The sequence below is a fragment of the Lates calcarifer genome, linkage group LG5 (assembly GCF_001640805.2).
Source record: "Lates calcarifer isolate ASB-BC8 linkage group LG5, TLL_Latcal_v3, whole genome shotgun sequence".
NCBI classification, from domain to species: Eukaryota; Metazoa; Chordata; class Actinopteri; family Centropomidae; genus Lates; species Lates calcarifer.
This window is the reverse complement of record NC_066837.1, coordinates 19484436-19502599: the sequence shown is the minus strand read 5'-3', so window position 1 is coordinate 19502599 and position 18164 is coordinate 19484436. Positions and strand designations below refer to the sequence as shown.

At 39.9% G+C, this 18164-nt stretch overlaps 1 protein-coding gene across 2 annotated transcripts in view; it reads right to left on the bottom strand.

Moving 5' to 3' along the window:
* The window catches only part of prkcaa (protein kinase C, alpha, a), a 137093-nt gene that overhangs the window by 2824 nt on the left and 116105 nt on the right, over positions 1–18164 (bottom strand). For both annotated transcript variants that reach the window (XM_018664871.2, XM_051070713.1), the window contains 3 exons: positions 16229–16309; positions 14596–14703; positions 8040–8180 (listed from right to left, as the gene is read on the bottom strand). In XM_018664871.2, coding sequence (XP_018520387.1) covers positions 8040–8180; positions 14596–14703; positions 16229–16309 — 330 coding nt within the window. The remainder of the gene's footprint in view (positions 1–8039; positions 8181–14595; positions 14704–16228; positions 16310–18164) is intronic.

Sequence of the window (18164 nt, the reverse complement as noted above, 5' to 3'; positions counted from 1 at the left end):
CATTTAGATGTGATGTGTCAGATCAGTGACTAAAGGTCTGCATGTGGCTAACCTAAAAAGGTGGAGATATAAGGCTTTTTGTTTGCTCCTTTTGTCCAATTTGGTTCTTTATTTGATGCATTTCTGTTTTAAATTATTCTTCAGTCTTTACTGGAGAAAAGAGCAATAAAAACTGAGAAAGAGCGTACAAGAGAAAGAGAAAAGGCTGCATAAGTTATCCGTCTTTATCCTCATCAGCTAGTCCACCTACACACTGGACTCACCTACATGGGTGCACGCACTCACAAAAACACACACACACACACACACACACACACACGTACAACCAAATACACACAAACACACACACACACACACACACACACACACACACACACACACGTACAACCAAATACACACAAACACACACACACACACACACACACACACACACACACACACACACACACACACACACACACACACACACTCTGGGACCTAGTGCACCACTTGATAAGCATTCATGTTCCCTAGGGAGGTACTGTTCTGCAGCTGGCTGTGAGGATAACTGAGTCTGTGAGACATTTCTAACCAGGCTCCTCTGTTTTTTCAAAAGTACCACTGCCATAGGCAAAGCCCTCTTGGCATCGTCTGACTTCCGCCTCATCCATCACGTGCTTCTTCAAAACAACCCAGGAGACAGAAATCTCCTCCATCGAAGAATCTGTCTCTTTTTTGGATAATGAGTGCTATTACTGCTGAACGCTGGTGACTGCACTCTTTTTAGACTATGCAGGAACTGAGTGACTGACTCACACAAGTTCTGATGAAGTCCGGGACCTGTGTCCCCAGTGGAATTCACAAAAGATCCAAATGCTACAAATGGGAGGCAATTTGATTTGGGAAGGATGGTTTTACAGAAGAGAATGCCATTACACATTCACTCTTCTTTATCTTCAATCCCTTCCAGTCAGTTTTAATTGTTGGTATTCAGGCTGTTTGAAACCAACAACCCAACTGTGACCTGGCTTTGAAACTCTTGACTAACTCATGACTAACTGCTCATCTACTGCTGTCCTACATTACATCCACAGACAAGACATCATTGTCTGTCTAAGTGTGTGTTTGTTTGTATTTGCGTGTCGATGTGTGTACCACCAAGTGCTTGTGCGTCAGTCTGCATGTGTTTAGGCTCGTCCGTCTGTGCTTGTTAAGCAAACACACTGTGGTATAAAAGGTACAGACATTTCTATTTTTACCTTCTCCTTATTTCTTTTTTATTGTTGAGGCCAGACCATAGGGCCAGACAGCGCATGTCAGGTGATTTAACAGAAGTGAACACAACAGAATATAAAATGTTGAGACACAAGGTGCGTGTTTGTTTGTGTGTGTGTGTGTGTGTGTGTGTGTGTGTGTGTGAGAGGCTTTAAAAAAAAAAAAAGTTCTCCCATGATTGTTGTCACTGACAGGTGACGTTTGCTCCAAGCCACTACCGCCCTGTCAGAGTGGATAGAAGGCAGGGGACACACTCTGAGGCTCTGTGTGTGTGTGTGTGTCGTCTCTGAATGTACTCTCTCTCTTTCCCGCACAGCAGTATACCTGATGGGCAAATGCCAGGATCCTTCAACCGCTGTGTCTCTCTGTCTACTTGTCTTCTTTTATCCATCACTGACCGCCTGTCGCTCGAGTGAAACAAGCACGCTTTTCACTCTGACCTCCACCGACATTCGCCAGCACCGAAATGTCCGTTTCTGAATCAAAAAAAACGGTTACTCCTTGTGGCACCAGGCCTCTGCTCTCAAGTGATACTCCTGCCAGTGTGTACGCCAAACTGCTGAACTGACAGTGCTGAGATGAGCACGCTTCATTTACTCTGGTCCATAAATGTTATTTTTTAACAGAGAGGATGTGGGACTTGCAAGGATGTTGTGTTCGCTACTCATGCAACTCCACTGTTTTTTTGTGAAACAACATCACACTACAAATAAAGGACCTTGAATAGTCTAGAGACTGTTTTATAAGAGCTGCTATTGTAAGATAAATGACTCACAAAAGATGAACTCAACGAGAACAAAAGGAGAAAATTAGGTTATGAACTATGGTCTTATGAAAATCTGCTGCACTGCCTTTGTGATGTTTTTTTAGGGGGGGACATAAACTTGCCCTTTTGGAAAAGCACTGAGCTGGTCTTACATCTCCTGTGTCTCATTGTGTGATTCAGACAACCCTTATGGGGTGAGACCAAAGCTATTATGCTGTTGATACATCCTCCCATACACGGTGACATAGTGTCCTACATGGGTTTTTGACCTACTTTCGCTCATCTTTAATCTCTCTCCCTCTCCCTCTCTCTCTACACACATACAGACGCGCACGCCTCTGCACTCAAGCATATTAAAAGAACACTCAGCTACTTAGGATGATAAATGAGTGCCTGCCTCCATTAAGAGCCGTGCCAAGACGCTCTCCTTCTCTCTCTTTCTCTACCTCCCTCTCCCTAAAGCCACTGGCATGCGGAGCTGTGCGTTCTTGTCATCATCATCCTAAACATATGCTTTGTTTTGGTGAATTGTTAGCTTGTCAGTAGCATTTCAAACTTCCTCTGTTTTTTTCTGTTTAGCTTAGATTTTTATGAACATTTAACAGAAAAAAGTAAAGTTTTTCATGCATCGAATTTGAGTTTTTCAGAGAAGCATTTGAAACACTGCCCTGTAGGAAAATTTATTTATCTTATTTCATGAATGCGCAATATGACTAAATTACAAAGCATTCATTGGTTACTGGTGCAGAAAGCTAAAGTTAAAATCAGGTCTTACATGACCTTCGGTGTCTTTGGCTATGCTCCAAAAAATTGCGCTTTGGATCAGTTTTACAACTGTTTTAATAATCGGCTTCTGCAGTGTTTAAACAGATGCAAAAGTTCATACAGGACAATATTTCAGTCCAATAAATTTTCTTTAAATTTGACAATTATAAAAAGCAAAAGGGCTACAATATTAAAACAATGCAGATTACATATTGGGTTTTTAATACAGAAGCTAAAATGTATTTGACTGTTGAAGAAATGAACTACAGATTGACAGAAAAATGTGACGGGAAATTCAAATTCTCTGAACCTCAAATTAGGAAATAAAGAAATAAAAGAGCAAATAAACACACAAACTGAAAATGCTCACTCTTATGTCCCATAAGCTAAAGGAGGAGAGGCAGACATGCTCAGTCAAGCTGCAACAGACTGTGCCGCTCATTTTCTTACAGCTACAGTGAGTCACAACTCATCCATATTGGCATCATCTTCTCTCTGTGTGTGCATGTGTGCATATGTGTGTGTGTGTGTGTGTGTGTGTGTGTGTGAGTGTCCATGTATCCCATCAGGCATGCACATCCCTTCCTTGGACACTTTTTCCAAGACTTCTGTGCACTGACTAAGCCCTCCCACTCTTTCTTGCCCTGCCTTCCTCCTTTCATTCACTATCAATCAGCAGCTTCCTATTTGACCTACTTTTTTCCATCCTGCTCAGCTCCCTTCAGCCACAAAGACCATCAGCCATCCACAAGTGGGTGTAAAACGTGTGGGCATCAAGCGTGTTGTGATCTCAAGAAATTTGCCTGATTTCATAGCAACGCTGCTCGCTGGATATGGCTGGCATTTAATTATGCGCTTGTTGTGTTACCTGCAGGAGATGGCTGCACAGCGACGGCATCCAGCATTATAAATGTGGATCAACATTAACTGAGCCTGCTCTGACACTCATTCTACCACACAGACTGTGTCCTCTGTGCTGTCTGAGGTCCCGGTCCAATAGATACAGATGGTTTGAATCTCTCAGCTGGGTGCAGCCGGTGTATTGATTGCAATTCCATAGCTGTCACAGGCGGATGAAGTGAGATTGAGCAGGAATAGATGCACAAGGAGAAAGGAAAGAGGAGGAGGATGAATTAGAGAGGCAGGGTTAGATCTGGTGCAGAGTGAGAGGGAAGTGTATAATGATAGCCATTTGGTGGTAATGGACTCAGAAACAGCAGTGCATTACATGGCATATTGAGATGGACATGATAGATAGATTAAAGAGTAGTTATGGTGGTTACGGGGAGCATTCAGCTTTTCACCTCTCTCATCTTTCACCCATATCAGCATCTACAACCAAACCCATGCAAGCATGCAAATGTGCAAAGGGCATCCATGTTTTCATGCATCTGCACCTCCCTGCAGCTTAAACGTGGACAATTACACAAGCACAGAAGCTTTCCTTTCTCTTTCTCATATCGATTACCTCCCCCTACACACCAACAAACTTGAACTCTTATGCAAGCATCGAGACGCCAAGACGAGGAGTGCATGCAAGGAAATCTTCCTCCTCTGCTTTTCTCAATCTCTCTTAACCTTCACTTTCTTTAACCTTCCCACACATACAAACACACACGCATCTACTCACACATACACACACAAAGCACACATAGCATTTCCAGGACACCCAGCACATCCACTCAGCGGGAGACTACAAGGACAAAGAGGCCAGGATTCACCTTATTAGAGAAACTGGAGCCCTTGAGGGTGAAACAGAAGAAAACTACAATATTTAAAATGAATATGAAAGGGACACACACATGCACGTATGTACACACACAAGGCACTGAGTGAGCTTCTCAATCTCTGTTGCCCCTTGTTTTTTAATATATATATATATATATATATATATATATATATGTATATATGTTGTGTATGTGTGTGTGTGTGTGTGTGTGCACTCTAGATGATCATGTGTAAACTCATGGGATTTCAAAACTACACTTTACTGTGCAGCAAATATGAGCTATATGAGATATGCCTTCATAATAAATTGATGTCACATTAATTATACATTAAGATGAAAGGCTTTGAAATTACTTATGGCCCATATAACACATGCCATATGTAGCCTACTCCCACAGCTGTGTTTTGACTGTACAAAACAGCATCATGTTGAGGCTGTTTTATACTGTATATCACATCGTGGATCACTGGACATCAGAGTGACTTCAATTCCGTTCATTGAGCAAAGTTTATTAATTTTTTTGATCATAAACTGTATAATGTTTTTACATGACTGTACAATTCTGGTGTAGCCCTGACTCTGCTTTTGCTGTCTGTGGAAGCACATAAACCTTTGTCACATATCAGTGAAAATCCTTAGGTGAGTAGTAGGTCACATCAATGGCATAACTTCCTCCTTGTGTGTTACATTCCTAACATCCATTATTGGCAGTGTCAGTCACTCTTGATGGGAATGTTACAAGGGACAACAGTGGTATTACATCAGCCAAGAGGTATCTAGGCTCATTCCATATATGAATATATCCTTTTTAATGCAGTCACCTTCATATGACAAAAACTAACAACATACAGGACAACACAGGACAAGTATAAAAATGAATGGATGGATGGCTCTCATACAACAAATGCAACTAAACCATCTTGGTAAAAATCACTGTGTATGTGAAAACATTACATCAAAATGTTTCACTCTAACACCCATTTGTGTCCACAATTAAACACTGCCAGCAGCTGTCTTTATTCAGCCCACCTATATCATGCAAAAAGAAGTTTTTCCACTTACCTCCTCTAACTATGCAAATACATTTGCTAACGGTTTTGGATTCCTGCCATCTGAGACTCAAGCTGTTGACTGTTGTATACTGCACTTTCACAGCCACAGCATTACAAACTGAAACACATCATCCTTGTTCTTTCTTTGTCTTCTTCACAAGTAGTTTTACCTGTTACAAAATTTTTAATAATTCCTAGAATTATCAATGGAGATACATTTTTGAGAAGGCCTGGAGGCATGGTTTGTGGTAGATTGCTAAGTTTAAAAGCTATACGGCGAGTACTTACAACATTATGGTTGGAAATACAATCTCTTTGCTGCATTTCCTCTCCTGAATTTTCCCACTATGTACCCTGTCAAGTCCAGCTGTGTACTAAAAATTGGCCAAGACTGCATATTCTGTGGTGGAGCTAACATCGAAGATGACTACATGTGCAGTGATGTCAAATATACATGCTAGAAAATTACAAGAGCCTACCAAAGTTAAATATCGCTTTATGTATTGGAAATCCAGTTTTAACAGCCTTTTGTTTTCATACTTTTTCTATCAAAGGCGTTCAGAGAGTTTAGAAGAAGAACACTGTCCTGACAGCAACACACCTGGTTTGGAGTCTGTAGCAACACAGCATGAGGACACTGTGTGTGTGTGTTTGTGTGTGTGTTTACATGCATCGAAATGTCCAGGTAAAATAAGGTAGACAGGGAGAAAGATGGGAGGGAGGGGATGACTTGCTGTTTGTGGTTAATTCACTTTCACTGCAATAAACTGTGTAAATGAATACACCAAATGCATAATATTCCATAATATGCCCTAAATCCCTCTCATGTTATTGCTTCTTCCTGTTCGAGGCACATGGCCATTTTTATAGCAAGTTTTATTATGTTAGCAAGAAGAAATTGCTGGAGTGATTAAATGAGATTGGATGAAATGGGTGTTTATGTTGTTTGGGGATGGGGGACCTTGGACACATCTGAGCAGTTTGGATGTAGAGATAAATGTTTTTTCAGCCCAGATGAATGAGTCAAGGGCATCAGTTATACAGAGAGGTAAAAGTATCTATGAGTATCTCATAGATATTTCCTAAAAGTTGGTGTTGAAAACATTATATAACTCACAGCTAACTTTGTCTAGCTCGCTACATTATGCACACCTGTTAATTTCATTTGAACACTCTTTACTTGACATATCAAACACAAAATAATCAGGTATAATACTTGTTACAGGTTTAAAAAAATGACTTTACTTTTGACTCTCCCTGTTTGTGTGTGTATTCTGACAAATCTGACTGAAGGCTGACATACAAGTTGGTAAACAAACAGCCAAGAACAAATAGTCCCCAAGGGAGTGGATAACACAGCAGAGGGGCATAAAATGTCTTGCCATAACAGATTTGTCTTGTAGTGATGAACACATCTGTTCTTGTCTGTTTAAATGTGTGCAGTTGTTTATTTTTCTTGTTTATGTGTTTTGTGTTTGTATGCGCATGTGACACCCTGTGTTCTGACAGGTAGTAATAATAGGTAGCATTTTTCATCAGTCAGTCAGTCCTACTCTTACCACCGTTAATGTGCTGGTAAGAGTAGAACCTCTATTGACATACAAGTCTGCTGTCAAGAAAACAGGCAGCCTCTGCCTGCCTATGAACTGTATTTGACATTGTGTTTGAGGGAACATTGTTGATTGTTTTACAGAACAAATGGAGGGTGTTGAATGGCACATGACAAGAAGATGGCACTGTTCTTGTAGCGGAGGCAAAGTTTCTAAAAATGTCAGATGGAAACACAACTTAAAGCCAAAGACAGAACAAATGCACCTGGACCAATGGCAGTGAGGTAAGCGAAAGACGAAGGCTGCTAATTTTGTACATCAAGGTGCAAGGCACAATGTGCAGCCACATGTGCTGTGTGGTGGTGCACTTCAGGTCTTGTTGCTGTAGATGTTACTGGATTGCTGATAGTTTCCATCCAAATGTGATCTAAATTTTACACCATTTTCCATTCACTACTGTTATGCCAACAAATACTCCATCTTTTCCACCTCAGCCAAGTGTAAAAAATTTGTCACTATATTTAAACTTGCTCTAAAATATCTAGCATTTTCACTTGTTTTTTTAAAATGCATAATTCCATTAAAACAGGTGGATGGAAACACACTTAATGATGCACCCCCCTACTGCCCCTCTCCCGCTGCTGTGAAACACGACAAGTCACCAAAATACTGAACAGGCGCAAGTGAGAAAACACATCAGTGTATCTCAGCAAGTGCTCTTTGCACCATACACCCAAATGAAAATAGAACCCCAAGTATTCCCCTTGTGACAGACAAGTGTAATGGGAAATGAGGCCTCATTTTAATGAAGGATAAACTCATGTGAGAGAAGCTACTAATCATCTTAACTTTGGTTATTTCAAGTGGTATCACACATACTTTAAACCATGAAGTGCAAATTAAACCTTAAACACGGGACTTACCACTTTGGGCTTGAAAGGTGGCTGTATCTCCCTGTTCTGGAGGCGTTCCCAGTCGATACGTCTGAAGAAGGCATGTTCTCTGATGTCCCTCTCTCCCTCAAGGCCACAGCCCAGACGCTTGGATGGGTGCTTGGTCATCAGCTGCTCATAGTAAGAAAGAAAAACATAGAGTAAGAGACTATGGATGCTATCATCGGTTTGAATCACAGTAGTGACTCCACTTACACTCATATCAGTTACTATTTGCCTATTTGCTGTAGCTAAAAATGGTGTTGGTTGTATGAAGGCAAAAAAAAAAAAAAAAAAGGAATCCAGTTTTCTCAACTTTAAAGAAAAATAAAAAACTTTGTGTCTTTCTTAATTTTCTAAAATAATTGGAATGCAGAGTGCAGATTTTATTTGCAGTACAAAGTAAAATTGGTTTTATGGGTTTAATGTTTGGTTTGATCTCTCGCAACAGTGGTCAGTGGTCGTACATCAGGAAAACTCTCACTTTGTTTTCTCCCACCTCTGTGTTCTTTCACTGATGTGCTCTGTAACATGAGTCCACCTCTTTTCTAGGTCAGTAAATGACAACTAAACAGATGGGTCTGAAAAAGAGTGACATAATTGCTCTGCCTTTAGAGGACTGCTGCCACTTCCAGTCGCGCCACAGACACCACGGGGACACAATTGCCACTTTGTTAAAAAGCAAACTGTGACAAACAAAGTACCCACAGGAAACATGACCAACAAGAAAATGTGTCCATGTTAGATTATGTAGGACCCCACTGGTACTGCTTAAATGTCATTATCTAAATAATGTGTCAAAGATTACAAGTAATTTAAATGTTTGTTTGTTAGGCTTGCAGTTGGAGAGCCTATAAATTCTTGCTTGCGTAGAAAAAACAACAAAGTTGGGTTGGTCGAGGAAACAAACAGGCTGACTGACAGTTTTAAATGCATTAAAGCAATTCCTACTCATAATAAAGCATTGTCACTGATATATATATATCATATATATATATATCAGTGACTATATATATATATATATATATATATATATATATATATATATATATATACATACATAAATATTTTGCATTACCTCCCCTGCCTTTATGCAGTGATTTGCTCAGATTGAATTGCTAAGGAAGGGAGAGGAGTTGTTTGGAGATGGACAGAGAGCGTAGTGGGTTTCAGTATTGACAGTCCAAGGACAAAAGGACTTATTTGTGTACTGGAGACTGAAATGGAAATGGTGCTTTGTTTGATTGAGCTGGTTTCAATGCTTAAACAGGGTGGGTTCCTGGCTCTGGTGTTCAATACAGTGTATGCTTTCTAAGTGGTATGCCCAAGGTGAGAGTACATGTATGCATGAATGCAGGCACACACAAGCACGCATGACTGCTGGGCCTCCAGTTAAATCCCTAATCTGTAATGCAAACCTTCACATGCAGCTCAGTCACCTTGACAGTTCTGCTGAAATATATAACATGTTAAGCAGTCACCCTTTGTGTGTTTAGTGATCTTACACAGAGGGAAGACTATTTAACCAGTGTACAGTCCAACTCCAGTTTCTGACCAAAGGCAAACACACACTTTGAGGTTGTTTTTTTTTTTAGCTTGAACACGTCCGCCAATTTAAACTCATCTTCATTGGTGAAAATATGTACATAATTCTGAAGAAGAGAATGCAGTGGACACTTTAAGACCAGACAAAATAGTATTTGTGCCCTGCATGACCTGTTTAGTCTGCACCTAGTCTGAGGGTGCCGAAATCTCATCATAAACTCTGTGTGAAAACCTCAGTGGGAATAATGAGGAAAAATAAACTTTAACAGAACGAGACAACGCAAACTCAAATACGCACCATCAATACACACCTTCCACATCGCTAGTGTTTAACTGCTAGGCAGCGCTGGCTGAGAAAGCATGTGGGGTGATGTGAAATGAACACAGCTGCTGACCAAAGGGGGAAAAAAACACAGGTGGTTGCTTATGGACGCACTTATTGAGCTTTGTATATACATAATGGAAACATTTCACTCATTTGTTTTTAGGCAACTTTTGGATTGACTTTTCTAGAGAGCTGACTGTGTTGTTTTTGGAACTCACTCTCAAAATGTTCTTACTTTTGAATGACTTTGTCTAACACAGAATAAATTGGGGGAAACAATCTCAAACTCCTCATCAGTGTTTGTCTTACAGTAGGTTTTTCCTAACAGAGCAGGAGACCCTAGAAAAGCTTGAACTTTGCTTTATTGACATAATGCCATCTTTACTCACAAGAAGTAATTAAGCCTCATATTTAGTCTTCATATATTAAGTGAAAATATGTGCTATGTTGGTCAGGTGATTCTTTGTTTTCTTACTTTATCAAATATAAGAGCTACAATAACATTAAATGACATGCTACAATGGCTTACTTATATCAGTGATGGAATTCAACTTGCTGACTTTCTACAGGTCTGCAAGTCCTTCGACACACAGGCCACAGGCTGGGCCACATCTGAACAAGCAGAGTGCATCATCAAGCTGGCAGAGTACTTCAGACAGTTGTTGACAAGGAAGGAAAAAGTCATTTGCAGCTTTCTGTCTGTTCACAGGGCTGTCACCGATGGTGAGAAAGCATCACGGTGCAAACACAAGGCTGTCACCATTTAGATGACACACCCTCGCACCTTGAAATGTCCTGATGGTGACTGACTGCTGGACTGCCACCGTGTCAATCAAACCTTATTTTCTTTTCCTTTTTTTTTTAACTCCAGCACTTGAATTATTTTGCATCGGCGTGATGGATAATCATCTCCCAAAAAAAGAAAATGTGATGTTGACATTTTATAGAGCACGTTTGATCATTCTGTCTGCAAACTGTTAGCACTCGAGTCTCAGTGGCTCCACCGCTTCATGAACTGTCAACGAGAAGTTTAAAGTGTACATAACTTTGAAGCCCCCCTGCCGTTTCTGCTGAGAACACCAAACTGTTTTTTACTGGACGGGGACGGGAGGGAGGTGAGGGGAGGAGAGTGAAAGCTGGGGAGACAGAGAGACAAAGAGAATTAGAGTGAGTAAAAGAGGAAGCAGATGGGGTCTCTAAGTCAGCAGGGAGTCTGGCCAGGTACAACTGTGTGATTCAGTACATCAACACACTCACACCATCATTATCATCTTTTGCAAATTATAAATGGGCTTCAGTTTTACCTTCCCTGTGGACAATACAACACAACACGCACTGCTCCAATGGGACTACTGTGCAGTACTCAAACAGGATGTGAGTTATGCCATGGTTTTACCTGGCTGCTTTTGCCTCAGTGCCTTCATCTCAGTCAATTAGTCAGGAATAACACTTTAGAAACCAAGGGTGAAATATTCACCCATATTAACAGAACCTCTGCATCAGAATTTACACTTAGAATACATTTTTTATATATACTTGTCTCAGTCTCATTATTTTCCAGTAATCATTATGAATGAATTACAATGTAATTAAAATGGACGACCTTTAGATAACATCCCATTACTTAGATGAATGTGTATCTACATCTGTGACCTATTTAAAACGTAATGAACTGTGCAGTATATATATATATATGTGTGTGTGTGTGTGTGTGTGTATGGGCTTGCTTAGAATAGAGGCAGAATAGAGGCTATCTGTATTGAACATTAAAAATCCACATGCCTGTAACAACAGATTCATTCTATTTAGTATATGTCCTTTTTACAGAGTTTCTTTTGTCCTCCGCTAACTTCCTTTTTTGTATTCACATCAGTTTTCTGTCAAAATCAGTTCTTCTATCCAGCATCACCTCTCCTGCTCTATGCTCATTTTACTCTTTTATTCTCCTCCTCGATCTACCTCTCTTTATCTCCCTCTAACCACTCTTTTTCTTGTTATTTTTTTCTCTCATCTCTTCTTTCTCTCCCTTTTGTGGGTCAGGCTACTGGCAAGTACTATGTATCCATTAAGAGGAAGTGCTACAGCCATGCCAAACAAGGGTTGAGAGAGGGACTTGGGCCGAGACCAGAAACCCCCCCCCCAAACAACCCACACACACACACGACTGAGAAAATTAAAGCAGAAAGGAAAGAGGGGGCCAAAGAGAAACGAGTCGAGGAAGGGACAGGGAGACAAAGCGCATTATTTCACAGCTCATTGACTTTGCACTGCCTCTGGACAGAAATAAAACTGCTACTTTCACCATTAAATTTCCTACACACACACACACACACACACACACACACACACACACACACACTCACTCACACAAATGTTTTTTTTTTTTCTTCCGTTCCAAGTATAGCAAGTAAATATATATTCATTCTCTACATATGTCAGTGTTTCGGTTACCATGGTCTTATCTTCGAGGAGCTAAGCCAAAAGCACTGCCACAGGAGCTGAACCTGGAGCTCTGCTGCTATTAAAAACAGCCATATGATGAATATGTCTAAAATGATTCTCATAATTTATTGACCAAATAGTCCTGAGATGAACCTCATGTCTTCAGTGACTGTGACTCCATTGACAGCTCTGAAATTCATCCATATTTAATGTTCATCTGCTCTCCTGAGGATGAACATGTGTTGAAATGCCAGTGTTTCTTTCTGCCATCTGAGGAGTGCATATAAAGTGTCAATGAAGGTCGAACAAGCAGGTTAAAAGCAAATAGTGTCTATGCACAATTCCTTGGCATGATTTCTGGCTTGCTGTTTATTCTGTCCATATAATAGGACAGAATAAGTATTTTAGTGAGTTTCAGTGAATCCATGTGAATAATGTCTTTAAAAAATACAAAAGCTATGTTTTACCTATGTTCATTCCTCTTTCATTTGCTTTCAACAACAAACAATCTGTAGTAAACATAAAAAGAGACAAACAGTTATTATGTCCCCGTATCTGCCTGCTTGACTTACAGTGACCCACTGAACTGTTCAGTTCCCTCTGTCTCTGGAGATCCAGCAGGCCCATGGTCGCTAAAACAGCATCCCAGGAGACTGTTGTGTTTAAATACTCCTCAGTTCTTACGGGGAAGAGCTATCTGATGAAAAACAATCTCACGGAACCTCAGAATGATGGTGTGTTAGCATCCCTGATAAACTCATCACAGGAGATCACTTGACAGTAATAAAAAATAATCACCAATGGGGCCCGTACTGGGTTACCACAATGGAAGCTAAACCACGCTCTGTATTTTGAATTTGGCCATTAAGATCTGACAGCTATATATACTGTGACAAAGTCCACAGACAGGTTTCCCAGTTATATTATTTGGAGATGTGTGCAGAGATATAGAAAGATGAGTTCAGGAGCACAAGTGATGAGTGTGAAAAACCTCCTCTTAACAATTACATCAGCTCTATTGGTATAGTCAGTTTTAGCATAAGCATAGAAGAGTAGCCAGTCATCTAAACACACAACACATAACCACTTTTGTGTCAAAGTTGTGGAAAAAAACATTTTTATTCCAAAAAACTTTTTTTATCATGTTGCAGCAAGTTTCTCTCTCTTAAATGCTTTGATACACCCTTACGAGTTATTATATCAATATGTTTCCTGCCCCCATGCTACATGCAAGTTTTGATTGTTTGTAAAATGGAAGCAGGTCCACACTTTTGCAAAACTGATGAGCCAAAAAGAACTTGTTGGTACAAAAAGTGAATGTGTTTTGTTAAATAATTTACATGCCAGTTAAATTTGCTCGAGAGGGGTTTCCTTTTAACTTTTTTACCAATAGGCAGTGTCATTGTTTCTATGGTCCAGTTTTCTATTTGGAACAATAACTTCAATACTACTTCTGCTTTTTCACTGCCCACTGAACATATGAACATCATATTTACACAGTCAAAATCTCATGCTTTTACTGAATTATATCTGTTATGTGGCTGAAATATTTAGCAAAAAAATGGCTACAAAGCATTTGTAATAATCCTTTAAAACACCAAGCTCACAGAGCTACTGTTCCCTACTGGATGACCTAATAGGTTTCCCTTCAATGTTTTAATAATTCAAACGTCAGAGACACAGGAACTGACTGAAAGGAGGAGAGAGAAATTCCAAATGAGTTCCCAGACACTATTTTAACAAAGCCCACACTTCATTCTAACAGCAAACTGAGCCAGACTTCTCATATGTTACATCTAACTCCGGAAAGCTAAGAAAAGCCTTACAGCAGCCTCTGACGCGGCCTGTCAGTTTTTCTCCCTAAAGCTGAACTAGCAGGAAGGGCTTGTAGCCCTCTTACAAGAAGTTGTATTATTTTGGCATCAGTGAAGAGCATGAAAGACACAGAGCTTAAAATGCTGATTTACAGGATTTTCAGCCCAGGTGGGTAAAGGCAGTCCCAGTTTAACAGGACAATAGACTGAAGAGGCAAGTTTCATAACAGACAGTTTAAGTGCATTTTTCAAAATCTGTGTTTAAAACTGAAAAACAAAACCACTGACTGCAGGCACAAAGTAAATCTTTTATAAACACTGAATATATTTGCATGTATTTATGTTTCAGATTTTTGCTTAGCCACAAAAACTGAGAACAGCAGAAGATTTTATTCATGGGTGACAAAGAAAGTCCACTCACCCCTTTGCAGATGGAGACAGCTTCTTTGGACAGGGACTTGGGGTATGACACGTTGTGCTCCATTATGGACTGGAACAACTCATCTTCATCCTCTCCATCGAATGGAGGCTGGGGGTGAGACGATACAATATGGAGAGTGTTGTTTGTGCGTCATTCATTATCACATAGAGGTAAAGTGAAAAGTAAAGTGTCACAGTGTAGCACCGATTCATTCCCCTAATGAATAAAGAAAACAGGGCACAACTGTGACTAAACGAGGTGAAAAGACGAAGACGAGGGGAGAGAAGACAGAAAAAGGCCACTGAGAGCAACAAAGACTTGACAAAGGAGCAAAAACAACAAGCGGCAGTGGAGAATTCGTGAGAATAAGTTTCACAGGAAAACCTTGCAGGGCAAATGGAGTGGATGACCCAGCTTTTTTCCCTCCTCACTGGGTGGTTATCATCAGTAACCATAATGTGGGTGTTATGACAGTCCATAAAATGAATTATTCGTCATTTCCACTCCACTGGCCCATTCGGCTAGAGATAGCCTGTCTGCGTCATGCCCCCTTTACCTGATTTCACACAAGGAGACAGACGAAGGGAGCATCTGAATAGGTAAAAACTTTTGTTAATTGTTTAACAGCTGACACTTTCTCTAAGTTAATTTGGGAATGAAAAACATACTCATCTTAATGCTTTGCTTTGGAAGGAGCAAACATTTGCATGTACTTGCACTTTGCTTTTGGCCCTTTAGAATAAAGGTCTCTTCAAAAATACCTTAATAAGTCATAAATATCTTAATAAGTCATTTAGCACTGAGTCTCTGAAACATATTTTATTAAAAACTTGTGAAAATATCTGATGGGATGAGCTTTTGAACTTTCTCAACAGTATTCATAGTTTGTGAAGAGAGGAGTTATGATGATATTTTGAGACAGAGCAACACTGTAAAACAAAGCCCTGGTTACGTTTTTTATGTTATTGTTTGTTTCAATTATGACTAGGTTAATGCTATACTGGCTGCATGTCCTCCTTCTCTTCAGTTGGTGTATTTATTTCCAAAAGAACTTCTTTGCCAGCCAACAGATTACTGATATGTTCCCTTGAATACCTAAGAATACTGTCCAGAGTATTGACTCATGTCCACTGGCAGCACACCATGTCGTATCCACAAATAAACAAAGAAACTGTGAAAATGTAGGCTGCAAGGTAGTGAGGCAAAAAGTGGAATTGTTCGATGCTAAGAGAGCTGTTGCTCAAATGGTGCACAAACGCAGGCAATTCCATGACTGGGTACTCTTCAGCGGTAAGACATTTAAACCAACCTTTACAAATATGTATAGCTGTTAATACACACACACACACACACACACACACACACACACACTGACTACATTAAAACAAGGTGAGAGGTTACACTTACGTGTCAAGGTTTATAATTATAGCTAGTGGGAAGAACTATAGGAAACACCACCTGAGTACATGTGGGAATAATGTGGGTGTGAACAATCTGTGAGAAACCTCGTGTGTTAAGTTGTCACACAATCTGTAGCAGAAAATTACATAAGAAATACCACTGTGTGCCCTTGTATGTGTGTGTGTATGTGTGTGTGTGTGTGTGTGTGTGTGCATGTGTGTACACCACTCACCTGTCCTGCAAGCATTTCATAGAGCAGCACTCCATATGCCCACCAGTCTACAGAGCGTCCATATGGCTGATATGCAATGATCTGTGTAGGAGGTAAGAGAAAAGGTTCAGAAACTCAGTTTAATTCAAACAAATAATTCTGTTTGTCTGCAGACAAACTGGAGGAATACTTGGCCAACTGATTTTACTCTGTGATGATCAAATCTGGAAACTCAGATGCAAACCTCTCCAAAAAAGTATTTAGTAGCATGAGGAGATTGGAGATTCAGTCCTGACAAACTGTTTGGCTCAGCCTGACTTGAGAAGTCTCAATCAAGACAAAGATGTTAGAAATTCCAATGGTCCAAAATTCCAAGTACTTGAACTTTGATTTTGTTTCCAAGTTTGAGGTTCACCATTACAGACTGTGATCCATTTTAAAACAGAAAATGTTACACATTAATATTGGATTTCACATTTTAAATTTCAATGAAAAAGCATAATTCACCCATTACAAGTTTCACCATTTATCCTGCTTCCGATTAAATCCAGCACACAACAGGTCTCCCACAAATGCTAAATGCAGAGCATAAAAACTGTGGTGCCGTTACAACAGAGGAGTGGGTGAAATTTTAAGCCAACTCTGCCTTAAAATGGAACAGACACAATCATATGAAGTTTGACAGCAGCTTTGTAAATCCTGTTTAATGGATTAGCAACTCACAGACAACATGACTGCCTTTCACTTCATACAGTGATTTGAGTCTGGATAACCACCGTATCACCTACATTCTCAATCATTTGCAACAATACATTTGCCATGGCTGAACAAAAAAGATAGGAAACTCAAAACTTCTGACAGGAAGCAAGCATTTGGTTGGGTGCAAAGTAGATAACAAAAGGCAGAAACAAAACAGAGTCACCATTTACCATTTTACAAGAGTATCTCAGAACTACAAAAAAAAGTTCTCATAGAATGATGTGGCTGCAGCTGAAGCTGCAAAACACACGTCACATATTTTCATGCACAAGTTCAAGAAGGGAGTAAACAACAGAAGTCGTTGTGAATAAAACTCTTACTGGCAAGTGTTGGCACGATTGGAAGGGCTATCTTGACGTTCACATTTTGTTAAACTACTTTTGTCCAAATATTCTGAACACTGACAACCCTTTTCTGAGTTGGTGATTCCTTCATGACCGAAATGGTTATGTTTCATTTTTGAGTGGTAAAGGACTCCTCCAAATTATTATTGATATGGTTTATAGGATATGAATTTGTCATATTCAAATTTTACCTTTCAACAATCTTCTGTACCTGCTGATAAAGTTTAGCTACCACTACCAAAATAAAAGTCCTAATCTCAGTGTCTTATTGGGAAGGTCTATTACAAAGTGAGACAAAGTCACCAAACCTCCATAATGGTATTCCTAATAATACAGTCCTCACTTTTAGTGATATTAAGGGCAATTTTATAGCAGACACATCTTTAACATCCAAATACAATGACACAGACAAAAAGAAGAAAAAACAAAAAAACAAAAAGAGTGCACAAATCCCCAGGAGGCCTCTCTCAACTATGACATTTTCTCTGGCGAGAGAAGGATTTCCAGCAGGTGAGTCTGACCTTGGCTGAGGTTAGCGCTTTCACCCACCCTGACCCTGTTCAGGCCATTCTGAAGACACACACATTTACACTTCACACCCACTTCCACATCCATTTATTTCTCTGGGGCTTCTTCTGCCATATAACAGCAGCTGATGCAGCCATGTGTATACATGCAGACCGAACTCACATACAGAAAACAAGCACATATGTTAAGATCACGGATTCATGCGGGCACACACACAAGACATACAGGACAATATGGTGACCCACACTGACAAACAACTTTAGGTGTGTAACAGCAGCTCACTTCTAAGAGTACATTGCTCTATGACCTATTCTGAGTAACATCTG